The 16,670-nt window shown below is 43.8% G+C and overlaps 1 protein-coding gene across 2 annotated transcripts in view; it reads right to left on the bottom strand.

Moving 5' to 3' along the window:
• LOC141098684 (cytochrome P450 2D15-like) overlaps window positions 1-16,670 on the bottom strand; it is a 404,919-nt gene that overhangs the window by 6,203 nt on the left and 382,046 nt on the right. For both annotated transcript variants that reach the window (XM_073586648.1, XM_073586647.1), the window contains one exon: window positions 3,949-4,090. In XM_073586648.1, the coding sequence (XP_073442749.1) occupies window positions 3,949-4,090 (142 nt within the window). The remainder of the gene's footprint in view (window positions 1-3,948; window positions 4,091-16,670) is intronic.

The raw sequence follows: 16,670 nt of genomic DNA, 5'->3' as shown, positions 1-16,670 counted from the left end.
ACCTCAAATTTTGTTGTGTAATTTCTGCTGAGTATGCAGGTACTCCATATATGGTGAAAAACTACTGTTTGGGTGCATGGCAGGGCTCAGAAAGGAAGGTGTGATGTTTTGAAATGCAGATTTTGATGGAATGGTCTGCAGGTATCAAGTCGCGTTGGGAGAGCCCTTGATATGCCTAAACAGTGTAAGTCCCCCTGAAGTAACCTAATTTTGGAACCTAGACCCCTCAAGTAATGTATCTAGATGTGTATTGAGCACCTTGAAACCCCAGGTTCTTCCAGAAGTTTATCACATAGAGAAAATTGAAAAAATATTTTTTTTATTTTTTTTTTTACAGAAAAATTTTATTTATCCTCATTTTTTTTTATTTTCACAAGGGTAACAGAAGAACATGGAACCTAAAATTTGTTATGCAATTTCTTCAGGGTATGCTGATACCCCCATATGTGGGTGAAAACTACTTTTGAGGCACAGTCCAAAGCTCAGAATGGAAGAAACCCCATGTTGTAGTTCAGATTTTTCAGGACTGCTATGAGTGTGCCATGTCACATTGGTGCCAGAACAGCAGAAACCCCATTAAAATACACCACTTTACAAAGTACACCTCTGAATTTTTTGTTTTAGCTTCAGATTTTACATTTTCACACTGAGAAATGGGTAAAAATGGCAGCAAAATTGGTCCCACAATTGCTGCTGGATGTAGAAATACCCCATATGTGGCTGTACTGTACTGCTTAGCCACACAGTGACACTTAGGAGGTACGGAACGCTATTTGCCTCCTGGAGCGCAAATTTTCTTAGAATAGTTTTCAGACTCCATTTTCAGAGCCCCTGAGTGCTAGAAGAACAGAATCCTCCCTCGAGTGACCCCATTTTGGAAACTATACTCCTTTGGGTATTTATCTACCCATTTTGAATCCATAAGTGTTTTCCAAAAACAAACAACAGTGGATGTTGCTGAGTGAAAATTCCATCTGCTGTTGTAGTGACCAGTACGGTGTAGTGACCAGTACGTTATGCGTAGAGATGAGCGAATATCTTCAGCTCCCTCCTTATTTGGCAAGCTATAGCGCTGACTGAATGAGCTCCAGTGGGAACCCGGCTTCCTGGATCGCTCCGACTGATCAGCTGTTCGGCACTGTAGCTGCATGTGTCGCGGCTGTGTAACAGTCACAACACATGCATGGAGAGCCTGTTTTTTTCTTCTTCGGTGTTCACTAAAGGGGTTAACCAGTGGACGTCTTTTATAGGTTGGGTCATTCTGGGTGCAGTGATACTAAATACGTGCACTTTAATTGTTTATTATTTCATAAAAATATTTATTTATGGGTACAATATATTTTTATTTTTTTATTATTTTGTGCTTTTTATATTTCTACAATTTTTTTTCCACTTTTTTATTTTGTCCCACTATGAGACTTTTTTTTTGCAGTCTGATTGCTTTACAAATTGTTAGACCATCACTGACACACAAACTTGCTACTTCATGCTCTGAGGATGATCTAGCAAGTTTGCTAGCTCTGATGACCCAGATATGTCATGACAACATCAGGTCACTATGGCAATGATCGCTCCCTCCCTCTGCTTGACTGGTAAATACTGTGATCAATTTCTATCTCAGTATTTAGGGGGTTAAAGTGCCGGGAGCAATGCAAGCACTGCTCTTGCATTGAGTTCTGAGTGTCAGCTGTCAGAATCAGCTGACACCAAGTGGCGATGATGTGCACACAGCCCATGTGTGCTCATTATTGCCATGGCATATCCATACGTCCAAGGTCATTAAGTACCAGGTGACCTGGATATATGGATATGTCTTATGTCATAAAAGAGCTAAAGGGCATAGAAAAGCCTGGTAGGACATTGTTAAATCCTAGCTCTGCAAGGGTGAGCCTGTCTTGATATCACTTTTCTGCAGGCACGTAAACTGTTTATCTTCCTGTTTATCCTTCCACTCCTGTGACCCTCACCAATAATCAGAATAAGGGTCTATTGTGTCCTACCACTGCACCCAAACTCTATGGCACTGATCAAGATAGACAGACACTGCTCTCAGCTGTCATCACCCCCAGAGACAATGAATGAAGCAGCACGACCCACTGTGTGTAAGGGTACCATTACGCTACGCGACGCACCAGTGATCTCGACAACGATACGACCTGATAAGGATCGCTGGTACGTCGCTAAATGGTCGCTAGAAAGCTGTCAAACAGACAGATCTACTCAATGACGCAGCAACGATCCGGCGATCCGTATATCGACCTCGGCGGTCGTTGGGACCTTGTCACACAGCAGCTATTCTGACGACTCACACCTGCGTCCCTGAGTTCTGCATCGCCAACGAGGTCGCTCATCGGCGTCAAACACAAAAATGCATGCTGGCCAGCGGGACACCAGCGATCAAAAAATGGCCCAGAACATTTGAGCACGATCAGTGAGATCACAGCAGGGGCCCGTTCGCCGCTATATGTCACATGTAGCGAGATCGCTGGTGAGGTCGCTGTTGCGTCACAAAATCTGTGACGTTTCAGCGATCTCGCTATGTGAGACGGGGCCATTAGCCCTATGAGTGCCAACATCTATTTCAAGATGACTTCTGTGGAAAGGTCAGTAAAGGCCAAGTAAGCAAACATGAATAAAAAATATACACTTTATTGAGTAACACATGTGGCCAGACACCGACAAGTAGAACATATAATATTAGGATATTTAAACCTATAGGAGGTGGAGGAAGACAGCACAATGAATATTTGGAACTAGCAATTGAGATGGATATTTTTCATGATTGAACAAGACTGGATCAGTGCAAATTATGCAATAATTAGATCAATAATAGAACCCACTCTGAACAGCAATAAAATGCTTAGTCATAGGGTGTGAGCCAAAATATAGCCTAACACTGTATATGTAATAATGATAATAGAATCTACATTCCAAAAAGTAAGCCAAACTATGGCCAGATGTATTGTGTAATGGTAATCTGGCATAGCCCCAAGACACACTCTAGGGGCGCAGTCAGATGGCCATATAAATTGGACAGCAGTGCTCTGACTGGCCGCGGATCTCCCAACCCGATCAAGACACCTGTATAGGTAGTCCGTGCATTGCATTCTAAACTTTGTCCGATTTATTCGACTGTATGACTACACCCTAGTAGACAGGACTAAAGGTACCTTATCAGGAGCAGACATCAGAATAGAGCGCACGCACGTAGTGTGATTCATTAGAGACAGGCCACATGAGGCAAAGACAAAGTGCAAACTGTAATGTGTAAAATGCAAAATGTATGTGCAAGAAGAAGCTTAACAAGTAAATCCAATTCTATAAAGAAATAAAGGAAAATATAACCTAATATGGATAATGGTAAGGCTAATTGAGGCATATAATGTCATCCAGAATACTGATTTCGGCTGTGTGCACACGCTGCGGATTTTGCTGCGGTTCCGCAGCGGTTTTGGCCGTTGCGCACCCGCAGCAGTTTTTGCTGCGGTGTACAGTACCATGATTCCCTATGGGAATCAAAAACCGCAGTGCAGACGGTGTGGAATTTTCCACGCGGATTATCTGCGGTTTTCAATCCGCAGAAAGAATTGACATGTCAATTCTTTCTGCGGATTCTCCTGCGGTTTGCCATCTCCTCCATTTGAGGAGATGAAAAACCGCAGGGCAAAACCGCAGAGCAATCCGCAGGTAAAACCGCAGGTCTTTTGACCTGCGGTTTCACCTGCGGATTTTACAAAATCCGCGCGGATGAATCCGCACCTAATCCGCAGCGTGTGCACACAGCCTTAATATGTCATGGAGAGTGCTATGGGACCTCCACCCACACTGCAGGAAGATAGCCATCCTGAGAGCTAATTGATCCCCAAGTTATTCCAGTAGGTTTGCTAAAACAATTTAGAACCTTTGCATAAAAAATAAGACTGATAACGCCAATTTGGCTTCTCTTACCTGCAGAAAATGGGATAAATGCCTCTCGTTTTACAAACTTTCCATTCTCATCAAGGAAATGTTTTGGGTAAAATTGTAAAGGTTTCTCCCAGAATTTGTGATCTTTGAGCACAGAGGACAGGTTGATGATGATCGTGGTGCCCTGTGGAAAAAGGATGTGTCATCAGGTTTTTCCTACCTCATCTGAGAGCACTAAGATGTAGGCAAAGAGACCCTGATTCCAGATTTGTATGACTTACTTTACTGGGTGCAGCAGTTGTGATACAATCATTTTTCTGAGCTGTAGATGGAGCAGTGACCAGAATGCTGACTCCACACACTACTGATTAGCAGCTTTCTATATACATTATATATTGACAGTAAGCTACTAATCAGTGCTGGGGGCAGGTTGGACCAGGATGCACACGGGCAGCTAGTCTGGCAGCAATAATCTCCTACCGATAAAGCTCTGATTGTATTGAAACAGCACTGCCTAATACTGATGTAATGGGGTTATATAAAAATGTTCATTTTTGTATTTATGACTCTTTACTAGCTGTTACTGCTACATGTTTACATGTATTACCGCACATATGAAATGGTACCATTACCCCTTCTGGGTATTACCATTGCTTTACCTTGATGTGTCATTGTATTATTGCTTTTACTTGCACATAGTTGTGATAAGGTTTATTGCATCTCATGTTTGTCATTTATAGTTTAGGGAAAGCGTAGTGCTCTTGATTGGACACTAGAGAGGGGGCACTCTAGTATATAAAACAGTTAGTGGGGATAGGGTTAAGAGTAGAAGGAACTGCCAGGAGTTAAGATTATTGTAGAATGGAAGTTAGTTCAGATGGGGCCGGGGTGCCTGAAGTGTCCACATATGCATAGGCCCAGGATGGCTTGGCAGCCACGCAATGTTAAAACAGCAACAGCCCACATTATCCATGGCCACTGAACATCAATACAGTGGGCCAGTACAGTAGAAAGGAGATGTGGCGACTCACAGCCTGGGCGGATGCCTTTAGGGCGAGAGTCGGTTGGAGTGAGGAACAGAAAGAAGTTGAAGCTTCGCAGGGAACGGTGCAGACTGGTCGGATGTTTTTCCAGAGGCAGCCAAACTGGGTGGTGGATGATTTCAAGTCTGGAGCAAAACAAGCAGAAGAAATTGTCATCATGGCGAGGTTAGGAGCAGTCTAAGATGGTCCAGTCCGGATGTTTGCCATACAGAAGCGTCAGCAAAGTAGGGAAAGATGAGGAAGCAAGTAAAGATGAATGTGTATTCTAGGATGTGCCAGCTGTGGATATATTGTGTGAAGTTATCAGTAAAGAAACCGTTCAAGTTACTATGGACTGTGTCTCAGTTACTGGAAGTCGCCTCGGAGAAGGGCCATTGCGGCTTGGGAAGTGCCCAGGGGGAAATGAACCTGGAGGTGCAGGTAGGCTGAACAGTGAGATGCTATTTTCTGTGAGGGACAGCCAGGACACTGATGCTTTAGTGTCTCTGGCCACGACTATCGTCCAGGCCTCCCCTTACATTTGGCATAGTCGTCAGGATGCGACTACCTCAAAATGCGGAGAACCCGTGGAAAGAAGAGTTGATGATGAGGATGTGTGACTGCTGTGCCCCTGGAAAGTAACCGGAAATAGGAGCAAGTGGTCGCTGTATCTGGAGAAGGTTTTGTGGATGAAACACTGGATTTGCCTACTAAAGATTTTGTGACAACACCGGACTTGACTACTAAGTTGGACTTGGCTTATTTGAAGAGACAGTCTGACACCATACTGTGACCAAGATGGCAGCTGCAGAATTGGTGAGAGATGACAAAGAAGAAGCAATCAACAACCAGAACTACGTCCTTCGTGGGTGTTGCCGTCATCCCCTGGCACCAAAGCTTGCCTGTGAGTATGCACCGGTCTGCCCCTGGTGGGTGCGGATGAAGAAGAGAAAACCTCACCCCTTCCACTGTCTAACTACTGATGTGTTTAGATGTTGAAGGCGGACCACCCTGGGAATTGGGTGGGACCCAGAAGAAAGTCCCGGAAGAAGTTGTGCGACGCCATTTTTTGAACTTGAACCGGCCATGATGCAGCACTCTTGCACCCGTAGAGCAGGAGCCCAGCAAGACAATAAGGAATCGGCGGAGGTCTCCACCTGTTCACCTGCAGAGTTGCTTCGGCTGCAGAGTCATCAGCCAGTGGAGCTACCATCTTTTCGGGAGCTGAACTCTTCATATGCGGAACCAGCGGTGCAGCGTCGGATCCGAGGATCGGTTGATCTGGAGCCCTTGCTGTTCGTTCGGTGTAAACCGGAACTGGTGCCTGCCCGGGAGGAACTGCGGCCAGAAGAAAAGATCAAGCTGGCACTCTATTCGTCTGCCGAGTGCATGGGGGGTCCCCACGGAGGGAGCCAGCGTTCCTGGGAAGACCACGACTATCTCGTCCTCATCTGAGCGGGTGATTGTGCCTTTGTCCCTGACCCCTGAGGGAAGGTCCTCCCCACAGAGCCCTGTCATGCTCTGCAGATTTAAGAGCCACACGGCCATTGCAGTCCATTAACAACTTTGAAGCAAAGCTTGGTTTATTTATACTGCTTTTTGTACATTTACCTTAGCCTGGAGGACTGTGAGCTTGGTGTCATATCTGGAGCCCATGTACTCTTATTGTTTTTTTTGTTGTGCCAGTTGCCCCAATTCTGCAGGAAAAGTGGAGACTGTCTTCTTGGCTGGAGACCACTGGAAGAAAGACTGTACTTCCCTCAAAGGAAGGGGGAGCTTACTCTCGAGATGGCTGTCCCATGCGTAGGACATGAACTTCGGTGAGCACCGGATGTGACTACCTCATATAATCTACCTGCGCGGAGTATGTGTTGTAAATATTAAAATTTTGAAAAGTGTTTTGTCAGGGACGTCCAAATTTAAAGAAAGGGTGAGTGTAAAGGGGTTATTTAAAAATGTTCATTTTTGTATTTATGACTCTTTACTAATTGGTACTGCTACATGTATTACCGCACGCATGAAATGGACAGACAGGTCGGATGCTTTTCCAGAGGCAGCCAAACCGGGTGGTGGATGATTTCAAGTCTGGGGCGAAACAGTCTGAAGGAATTGTCATCATTGCAAGGTTAAGCCTGGAAGAAACTGGGGAGCAGTTTTCAGTAAAGAAACCGTTCAAGTTACTATGGACTGTGTCTGAATTACTGGAAGTCGCTTCGGAGAAGGGCCATCGCTGCTTGGGAAGTGCCCAGGGGAACCTGAACCTGGAGACGCAGGTGTGCTGAACAGTGACATGCTTGCTATTTTCTGTGAGGGAAGGCCAGGACACTGATGCTTTAGTGTCTCTGGTCATGACTATCATCATGTCCTCCCCTTACAGTGACACAAAGCTGAAATCAGTGTTTTCAGTCCCTACATGCTGCCCTCATACAACATAGCAAAAATCTGACATATTCTCTTTAAGAATTCCAAGAATGCTACAGAACAAACAATTGTGTTGAACATTTTCTTTGTGTCACGAGCACAAAGCCCAGTAGAATTGTGAACAAGCAGAAAAGACCCTTTTTCACAAAAGTATATTCATGCTGCAGGTCAGCTAACTCAATCTCTTGTACTCATGTGAGTGAGTGAGTTGAGGACACGCCATCCTCAGCGGGCGATGATTATAACTAATAATGAGCTAATATATTCGGCACTATTCGTTACTCGCATGGATAGTATTGTATTCGAGCTATTCATTACCCGGCGAGTAATTTGCTATTTGCCTCAGTATATTGCAGTGTCCCACCCAGTATATTTGGCGCTTTATTTGCAGCCAATGAACATGCTGAGCGTGCTTGCCAATCATAGTAATGCTGTAGCAATCTTTGGTGTGGCATTACTGTGATTGGCTTGCCTCACAGCTTCATAGGGGAAACTTAATCCCAACCGGCGCCATCTTGTGTGATCATAGTGAAAGCAGCGTATAGAGAGAGTTTGTGACTACTAAAAGCTCTTTTAAGAGCTACTGAGAGTGAAGATTAGTTCAATGTTAGGTGGAAATAGCGTAGAGAGAGGTTTAATACGAGGGAAAGGCAGCACCTGACTGTTATCATTGCAAGTATAGAATGTAGATCTCTGCTAGTTTGCATTGTGTTGTATAGTGAAGGAGCAGATTGTTGGATTAGTGAGAGATAGTGCATAAAACCTTGCCTACCATAATATACAAAGCACCTCTTTTTAGAGGCAAATAATATTACTTAGTATCACCATATACTAAACAAAATTTTTGGGCACTACTTAATATTCCTGCATAACAGCATCTAAAAAAACTTTTTTTTAGAGCTAAATAATATTCTTCAGTGCCAGCATATAGGAAACATCTTTTTTTATAAGCTAATTGCTAAATAATATTCCTTGCTTATTGCTGAAATAGCTATCATTTATTTAACAGTTATGAGGTGAAAACCTGCTGAGCTACGCAAATGTCATTATTTACCAGTACGTAACGTTGTGAGTTCATTTTCCCCTTCACCATTGAGGTCTGATGAACTCCCTCTTCTGGTGAAGGAAGGTAGTGAGGCTGATTATAAAGCACCTGAGCAGAATGATGATGACTGGGTGACTGGGATTGCTGACTGGATATAAGGCAGCCGACGCCCTTCTGCCTTGCGGGTGATTACTCTGAGGGATTCTTGGAGACCAGTCTGATTCCTGCTCCTCAAAAGCTAAGTTTTCTGCTCTACTTTTTGCATTTGTGTTTTGGTTTTGTTTTGCCTTGTTTTTCTGGATTTCTGCCTTTCCCTGCTGGGTGAGCTGAATTCCTTTTTGCTCTGTCTTCAGATAATACCTGAGTACTGATATAGTCTTTTTGAAGCCTAGCGTCTTTAGAGCTTTTTTCCCTATCAGTCTGTTGGCTCTTGTTTTTGAGAGGGTTTTGGCGGATTGCAGACAGCAGCTTTTCTATTCTGTCCTATTTAGTTAGCTTGGACCCCATCATTTGCTCAGCCTATCTTTCTATCTGTGTGAGTGTTTTTTCATCTTGCTTCACCGTCATTATATGTTGGGGGCTGCCTATTGCTTTGGGGTCTGCTCTGGGGCAGTTTAGATTTCGCTTTCTGTCTTTAGGCTATGTAGTTCTCCGGCTGTGATCGAGGGGTCTAGGGCACCGTAGGAACCCCCCACGGCTACTGCTAGTTATTATTGTTAGGTTAGGGGTCTGCAATCCGATAGCTGCCAACTTCTCTGGTTTTCTGGACTTAGCTAGTATTTCTGTTTTTGCCTCCTACGGTGACTCATTCATAACAGAATCACCCGCCATACCGCATATCCTAGGGTACTCAATAGCAGGAAAGAATTGTAAAAAAAAAAAAAAAGTGTGTATATTTTTTCCTCTATATCTCTGAGGCCGTAGGGGGAATTTTTTTTTCTCTCAATGGAGATAAAGCAATTGTCTGATCATGTGGAGCAGCTCGCTGCGGAAGTGCTGGGAATCTCCACCTACCTTGCTCATTCACATGCTGCTGAACCAAAGATCCCTACTCCTGATGTGTTTTTTGGGGATGGGTCTAAATTTTTGAATTTCAAAAATAATTGTAAATTATTTTTTGCCTTGAAGCCTAACTCGTCAGGGAGCTCCACGCAGCAGGTTAAAATTGTCATCTCTTTGCTGCGTGGCGATCCCCAGGATTGGGCGTTTTCTTTGAAACCAGATGATCCTATTCTGACTAATGTGAATGCATTTTTTCAAGCCTTGGGGTTGTTGTATGACGAACCTAATGCTATTGATCAGGCTGAAAAGACCCTGTTGGCATTGAACCAGGGTCGAGATTCTGCAGAATTGTACTGTAAAAAATTCCAAAAGTGGGCGGTCCTTACTACCTGGAATGTTAATGCCTTGGCAGCTCTCTTTCGGAAAGGTTTGTCAGAAGCCGTAAAAGATACTATGGTGGGATTTCCTGTTCCCTCTGGTCTTGACGATTCTATGTCATTAGCCATTCAGGTTGATCGGCGTTTACGTGAACGCAGGACTGCACGAGAGGTGTTGCCACCTGTTGAACAAGTGTCTGGACCTATGCAATGTGATAGAGTTTTGTCCAGGGAGCAACGTCAGGAGTTCAGAAGGCGTAATAAGCTGTGTTTTTTTTGTGGAGATGCCTCGCATATTATTTCTGTCTGTCCTAAACGAGAGAAACGTTTTGCACACATGTTTTCTGTGGCTGGTGTTCAACCTAAGTTTCTTCTGGCAATTACTCTGATCTGCTTCGTGTCCACATTTTCCGCCAAGGCTTTTGTGGATTCGGGAGCAGCCCTGAATCTAATGGACTTGGATTTTGCTAAACGTTGTGGATTTCCGATGACACCTCTGCGGACGCCTATCCCTTTGAGGGGGAATGATGCTACTCCTTTGGCGAAAAATAAACCTCAGTTTTGGACCCAGGTGGTAATGCGGGTCGCCCCAGACCATCAAGAAAATTGCAGATTTTTGGTGTTGCATAATTTGCATGATACCATTGTTCTGGGGTTTCCCTGGTTGCAAATTCATAATCCAGTTTTGGATTGGAAATCTGTGTCTGTGGTGAGTTGGGGTTGTCGGTGTGCCCTTAGTGAGGCTCCTGTTTTTTCCACCTCTCCTCAGTCGCATGATGTTCCTGACTATTTGGCGGACTTTTATGATGTATTTAGTGAGAATGAGTCTGCATCTTTGCCTCCTCATAGGAGTTATGACTGTGCAATTGAACTGAGCCCGGGGTGTAAATTTCCTAAGGGTCGGCTCTTTAATTTATCTGTACCCGAGCACGAGGCTATGCGATCCTATATTAAGAAGGCGTTGGAGAAGGGTCATATTAGACCATCCTCTTCACCCTTAGGTGCTGGGTTTTTTTTCGTGGCCAAAAAGGATGGTTCATTAAGGCCTTGTATTGATTATCGTGCCCTCAACAAAATTACTATTAAATATTAGTATCCGTTACCCCTGATTTCGGATCTATTCTCCAGAGTTAAAGGTGCTTGCTGGTTTACCAAGCTTGACCTCAGGGGGGCGTATAATCTTATCTGCATTAAGCATGGGGATGAATGGAAGACGGCGTTTAATACTCCGGAGGGACATTTTAAGTACCTGGTGATGCCTTTTGGGCTCACTAATGCCCCTTCTGTCTTCCAGTGCTTCATGAACGACATTTTCCGAGACTTTATGGATAAATTTTTGATTATCTATCTGGATGATATTTTGATCTTCTCCAAGGATTGAGATTCTCATGTGGAACATGTTCGGACTGTGTTCCGGATCTTGAGGGAGAATTCCCTGTATGTCAAAGGATCAAAATGCCTTTTTGTGGTACAGAGGATTTCATTTTTGGGATTTATTTTGTCTCCGTCAACTATTGAAATGGACCCGGCCAAGGTACAGGCCATTTATGATTGGGTTCAGCCCACTTCTTTGAAGGCCCTCCAGAAGTTATTGGGTTTTGCTAATTTTTATCGGAAATTTATAGCAAAATTTTCTAGTATTGCCAAGCCATTGACTGATCTGACTAAAAAGGGTGCTGATGTGTTGAATTGGTCTCCGGAGGCTGTTTCTTCCTTTCAGGCGCTGAAGCGAAGATTCACTTCTGCCCCGGTTTTGCGGCAACCTGATGTCTCACTCCCGTTCCAGGTAGAGGTGGACGCTTCTGAGATTGTTGCAGGAGCTGTTTTGTCCCAAAAAGATCCTGTAACATCTAAAATGAATCCCTGTGCTTTCTTTTCCTGAAAGTTCTCTCCATCTGAACGTAACTATGATGTGGGGAATCGGGAACTGTTAGCCATGAAATGGGCATTTGAGGAGTGGAGACATTGGTTGGAGGGAGCTAAACACCAAGTCGTGGTCCTCACTGACCACAAGAATTTGATTTACCTCGAGTCGGCCAAACGCTTGAACCCTAGACAGGCTAGGTGGGCCTTGTTTTTTACACGTTTGGATTTTGTGGTCTCTTTTCTTCCTGGCACTAAGAATGTCAAGGCAGACGCCCTCTCTAGGAGCTTCTTTGCTGATTCTCCTGTGGTGACCAAGCCTGCTACCATCTTAGGCGAAGGGGTAGATCTTTCTGCCATCTCGCCCGATTTAAGACGTGCTCTGGAAGAGTTCCAGGAGGACAAACCTGAGCGTTGTCCCAGTGGAAAGTTGTATGTTCCTGACTAGTGGAAGAAGAGAGTGATGTCTGAAGTTCATTGCTCTGCATTGGCTGGTCATCCAGGTATTTTTGGTACTAGAGATCTGGTGAGTCGGTCTTTTTGGTGGCCCGCCTTGTGTCGTGATATCAGGAATTTTGTGCAGTCCTGTGTGACTTGCTCCCAGTCTAAACCTTGTTCTCGCTCTAGTGGGTTGTTGATGCCTTTGCCGGTCCCCAGGAGGCCTTGGATCCATATTTCAATGGATTTCATCTCTGATATGCCTGTCTCTCAGAGAATGACTGTTATTTGGGTGATTTGTGATAGGTTCTCTAAGATGGTTCATCTTGTACCACTCCCTAAGTTGCCATCTTCCTCTGAGTTGGTGCCCCTGTTTTTGCAACAGGTGGTTCGCTTGCACGGGATTCCTGAGAACATTGTATCTGACAGAGGAGTTCAATTTGTGTCTAGATTTTGGAGGACTTTCTGTTCCAAGCTGGGAATTCAGTTGTCCTTCTCCTCTGCTTTTCACCCTCAGACCAATGGGCAGACAGAGAACCAACCAGACCTTGGAGTTGTATTTGAGATGTTTTATTTCCGCTGATCAGGATGATTGGGTTTCATTTTTGCCCTTGGCCGAATTTGCTTTAAATAATAGAGCTAGTTCTGCCACTTTGATGTCACCTTTTTTTTGTAACTTTGGATTTCATCCTCGATTTTCTTCGGGGCAGGTGGAGCCTTCTGCCTGCCCAGGTGTTGACACTGTGGTGGAGAGAATGCACCAGATCTGGGATCAAGTGGTGGATAAGTTATCTCTCTCCCAGGAAAAGGCCCAGCGGTTTTCCAACCGACATAGGACCATTGGTTCCCAGTTTAAGGTTGGTGATATGGTTTGGTTATCATCAAAAAATATCGCTATGAAGGTGGCTTCTCCTAAGTTTAAGCCTAGATTTATTGGACCTTACAAGATTTTGGAGATTATTAATCTGGTCTCTTTTTGTTTGGCTCTTCCTGTCACATTTAAAATTCATAATGTGTTTCATAAGTCCTTGTTGAAGAGGTTTGTTGAACCAGTTGTTCCTGGGGTGGCACCTCCGGACCCTGTATTAGTTGAAGGTAACAAGGAATATGAGGTAGAGAAGATACTGGATTCCCGTCTGGCTAGACGGAGACTCCAGTATTTGGTTAAGTGGAAGGGTTATGGTCAGGAGGATAATTCCTGGGTCTCTGCCTCTGATATTCATGCCAAAAGATTGGTGCGTGCCTTTCATTGGGCTCACCCTGATCGCCCTGGTGGCGTGGATGAGGGTTCGGTGACCCCTCCTCAAGGGGGAGGTACTGTTGTGAGTTCATTTTCCCCTTCACCATTGAGGTCTGATGAACTCCCTCTTCTGGTGAGGAAGGTAGTGAGGCTGATAACAAAGCACCTGAGCAGAATGATGATGACTGGGTGACTGAGAATGCTGACTGGATATAAGGCAGCCAACGCCCTTCTGCCTTGCGGGTGATTACTCTGAGGGATTCTTGGAGACCAGTCTGATTCCTGCTCCTCAAAAGCTAAGTTTTCTTCTCTACTTTTTGCATTTGTGTTTTGGTTTTGTTTTGCCTTGTTTTTCTGGATTTCTGCCTTTCCCTGCTGGCTGAGCTGAATTCCTTTTTGCTCTGTCTTCAGATAATACCTGAGTACTGATATAGTCTTTTTGAAGCTTAGCGTCTTCAGGGCTTTTTTCCCTATCAGTCTGTTGGCTCTTGTTTTTGAGAGGGTTTTGGCGGACTGCAGACAGCAGCTTTTCTATTCTGTCCTATTTAGTTAGCTTGGGCCCCATCATTTGCTCAGCCTATCTTTCTATCTGTGTGAGTGTTTTTTCATCTTGCTTCACCGTCATTATATGTTGGGGGCTGCCTATTGCTTTGGGATCTGCTCTGGGGTAGTTTTGATTTCCCTTTCTGTCTTTAGCCTATGTAGTTCTCCGGCTGTGATCGAGGGGTCTAGGGCACCGTAGGAACCCCCCACGGCTACTGCTAGTTGTTGTTAGGTTCAGGGGTCTGCAATCCGATAGCTGCCAACTTCTCTGGTTTTCTGGACTTAGCTAGTATTTCTGTTTTTGCCTCCTACGGTGACTCATTCATAACAACGTAATTTCCCTGAGTCTTCAGTTGGCATGTATCATAAAGGAGATATAAAAAAACAAAAATACTTTCTATTGGTTAAGTAAATAGTGTACCTTTATCTAGAAGTTCTGCGACTTCTGCTGGGCCTGCAGAGATACGCAAACACTTAGTAGCATATGATGTACCAACCAAAAGAGAGTATATATATCTATAGCAAGCTAGTTGGAAATTTCCAAAAACAAAATTAAAACTAATATACTTTATTTCAAAACTTAGATAAAAAGAAACACTAGGTTTCCAGTGAAAGTGCATGTGGAAAAAAGAACAGACAGACACAAACTCGCATCCACATCAGTGTGGGCGATGTAATAAGACACCAAAGTTCCTTAGTAAGGATTCTCTCAGAATAACAGTACTTAGGGTAGACTCTCAAATTTTTCCCAAAAAGACTGTTTCATAAGCTATTGGTGCCTACAAAAGCATTCTCATCATTGCTGATCAACAGGAAATACTCTCCTTACCGAATGCTTAAAAATGGTCTATGGTATAGAGAGAAAAATTCTCAAAAAAACAATAAAGGTCCAATCATGCAGGTATATTCATACATCAATAAAGATATCCCATAGATAAATTAGCAGCATAATGATACATAGAATTAGCGGCATAGAAAGCAAACCAGGGTAAAATTCCTTATTAACTTGTTCATGGTTATCATTCATTCCCAAAATTAGGCATATACCACCATAATTATTTTTCACCCCTTAGTTTTTGTTTGCATTGCATTGCGGCATAAGTATAAAAGGAAGGATCTCACCCAAGAGGAACAATAGTATTGGGTCCATCTATTCCTTTATTTCTCCCTTCTCCCGATGCGTTTCATCATAATTAATCTCATCAGGGAAGTGGGTGCACTGTCATGCCATCACACTCAGAAAATGCCTTAAGACAGGCTTCTCATCTGTCCATCTTTATACTGCGCGCCACAAAATGTGCTTCCTGTATTCACAGGAAGCTAAAGTTCCCAAAGCTGACAGCATCCAGCTAGTGAAGCGCATTGGAACGCAGAACAAGGCACTGCGCATGCACATTCACTATGCTGTCAACATCCGGCCTGTGAGCCGCACTGGAGAACAAAACATAGTTCTGCGCATGCGCATTCACATAGGACGATATATGAGATTACTCCACACTTGTATAATCGTCCTCTGCGCCGATATAGAGTATATCAAACAGCGTAAATCCTCCAACGTTTTTAAGGAGCTCCCAATTTTAACCCATAATCATAGAATCGTAGAGTTGGAAGGGACCTCCTGGGCCATCTGGTCCAACCCCCTGCTCAAAGCAGGATTCGCTAAATCATCCCAGACAGATATCTGTCCAGCCTCTGTTTGAAGACTTCTATTGAAGGAGAACTCACCACCTCTCATGGCAGCCTGTTCCACTCATTGATCACTCTAACTGTCAAAAAGTTTTTCCTGGTATCTAATCTGTGTCTCCTCCCATTCAGTTTCATCCCATTGCTTCTAGTCTTTCCTTGTGCAAATGAGAATAAAGATGATCCTTCTGCAATGTGACAGCCCTTGAGATATTTGTAGACAGTTATTAAGTCTCCTCTCAGTCTTCTCTTTTGCAGGCTAAATATTCCCAAATCCTGCAACCTTTCCTCATAAGACAGGGTTTGCTGACCGGTCACCATTCTGGTCGCTCTTTTCTGAACTTGCTCCAGTTTGTTGATGTATTTTTTAAAATGTGGCTCCCAAAACTGGACATAGTATTCCAGATGAGGTCTGACCAAAGAGGAGTAGAGGGCAATAATGACTTCACGTGATCTAGACTGTATGCTTCTGTTAATATATCCTAGAATTGCATTTGCCTTTTTTGCTGCTGCATCAAACTGTTGACTCATATTCAGTCTGTGATCTATTAGAATACCCAAGTCTTTTTCACATGTGCTGTTGCTTAGCCCTATTCCTCCCATTCTGTATATGCTTTTTCATTTTTATTGCCCAGATGTAGTACTTTGCATTTTTCCCTGTTAAAAACCATTCTGTTAGTTGCTGCCCACTGCTCCAGTTTATTTATATGTTTTTGAATCTTCTCTCTCTCTTCTCTAGTATTAGCTATCCCTCTTAGCTTTGTGTCATCAGCAAATTTAATCAGTTTACCCTCAATTCCTTCATCTAAATCGTTGATAAAGATGTTGAACAATACAGGGCCCAAGACAGAGCCCTGTGGTACCCCATATGAGACATTCTTCCAACTGGATGTGCAGCCATTTACAACCACTCTTTGGGTCCGATCACTAAGCCAGTTATGAATCCACCTAACAGTTGCCTTGTCCATTCCATACTTAGTCATTTTGGTCATGGGTCACATCAGACAATGTGCAGGTCATTTTAGCGAGTATTCTCAATATTAAATGGATTCAGAAATAAAGTGCCATCACCAGTAGGATTCTCATCAGAGTAAAAAAGAAGCGGCCTCCAGAGTAACTCTGATACCCTT

The sequence above is a fragment of the Dendrobates tinctorius genome, unplaced genomic scaffold (genome assembly GCF_039654945.1).
Source record: "Dendrobates tinctorius isolate UK_male_01 unplaced genomic scaffold, ASM3965494v1 ptg000094l, whole genome shotgun sequence".
NCBI lineage: Eukaryota > Metazoa > Chordata > Amphibia > Anura > Dendrobatidae > Dendrobates > Dendrobates tinctorius.
Note: the sequence above shows the minus strand (reverse complement) of the source record. Positions and strands in the feature narration are given on the sequence as shown.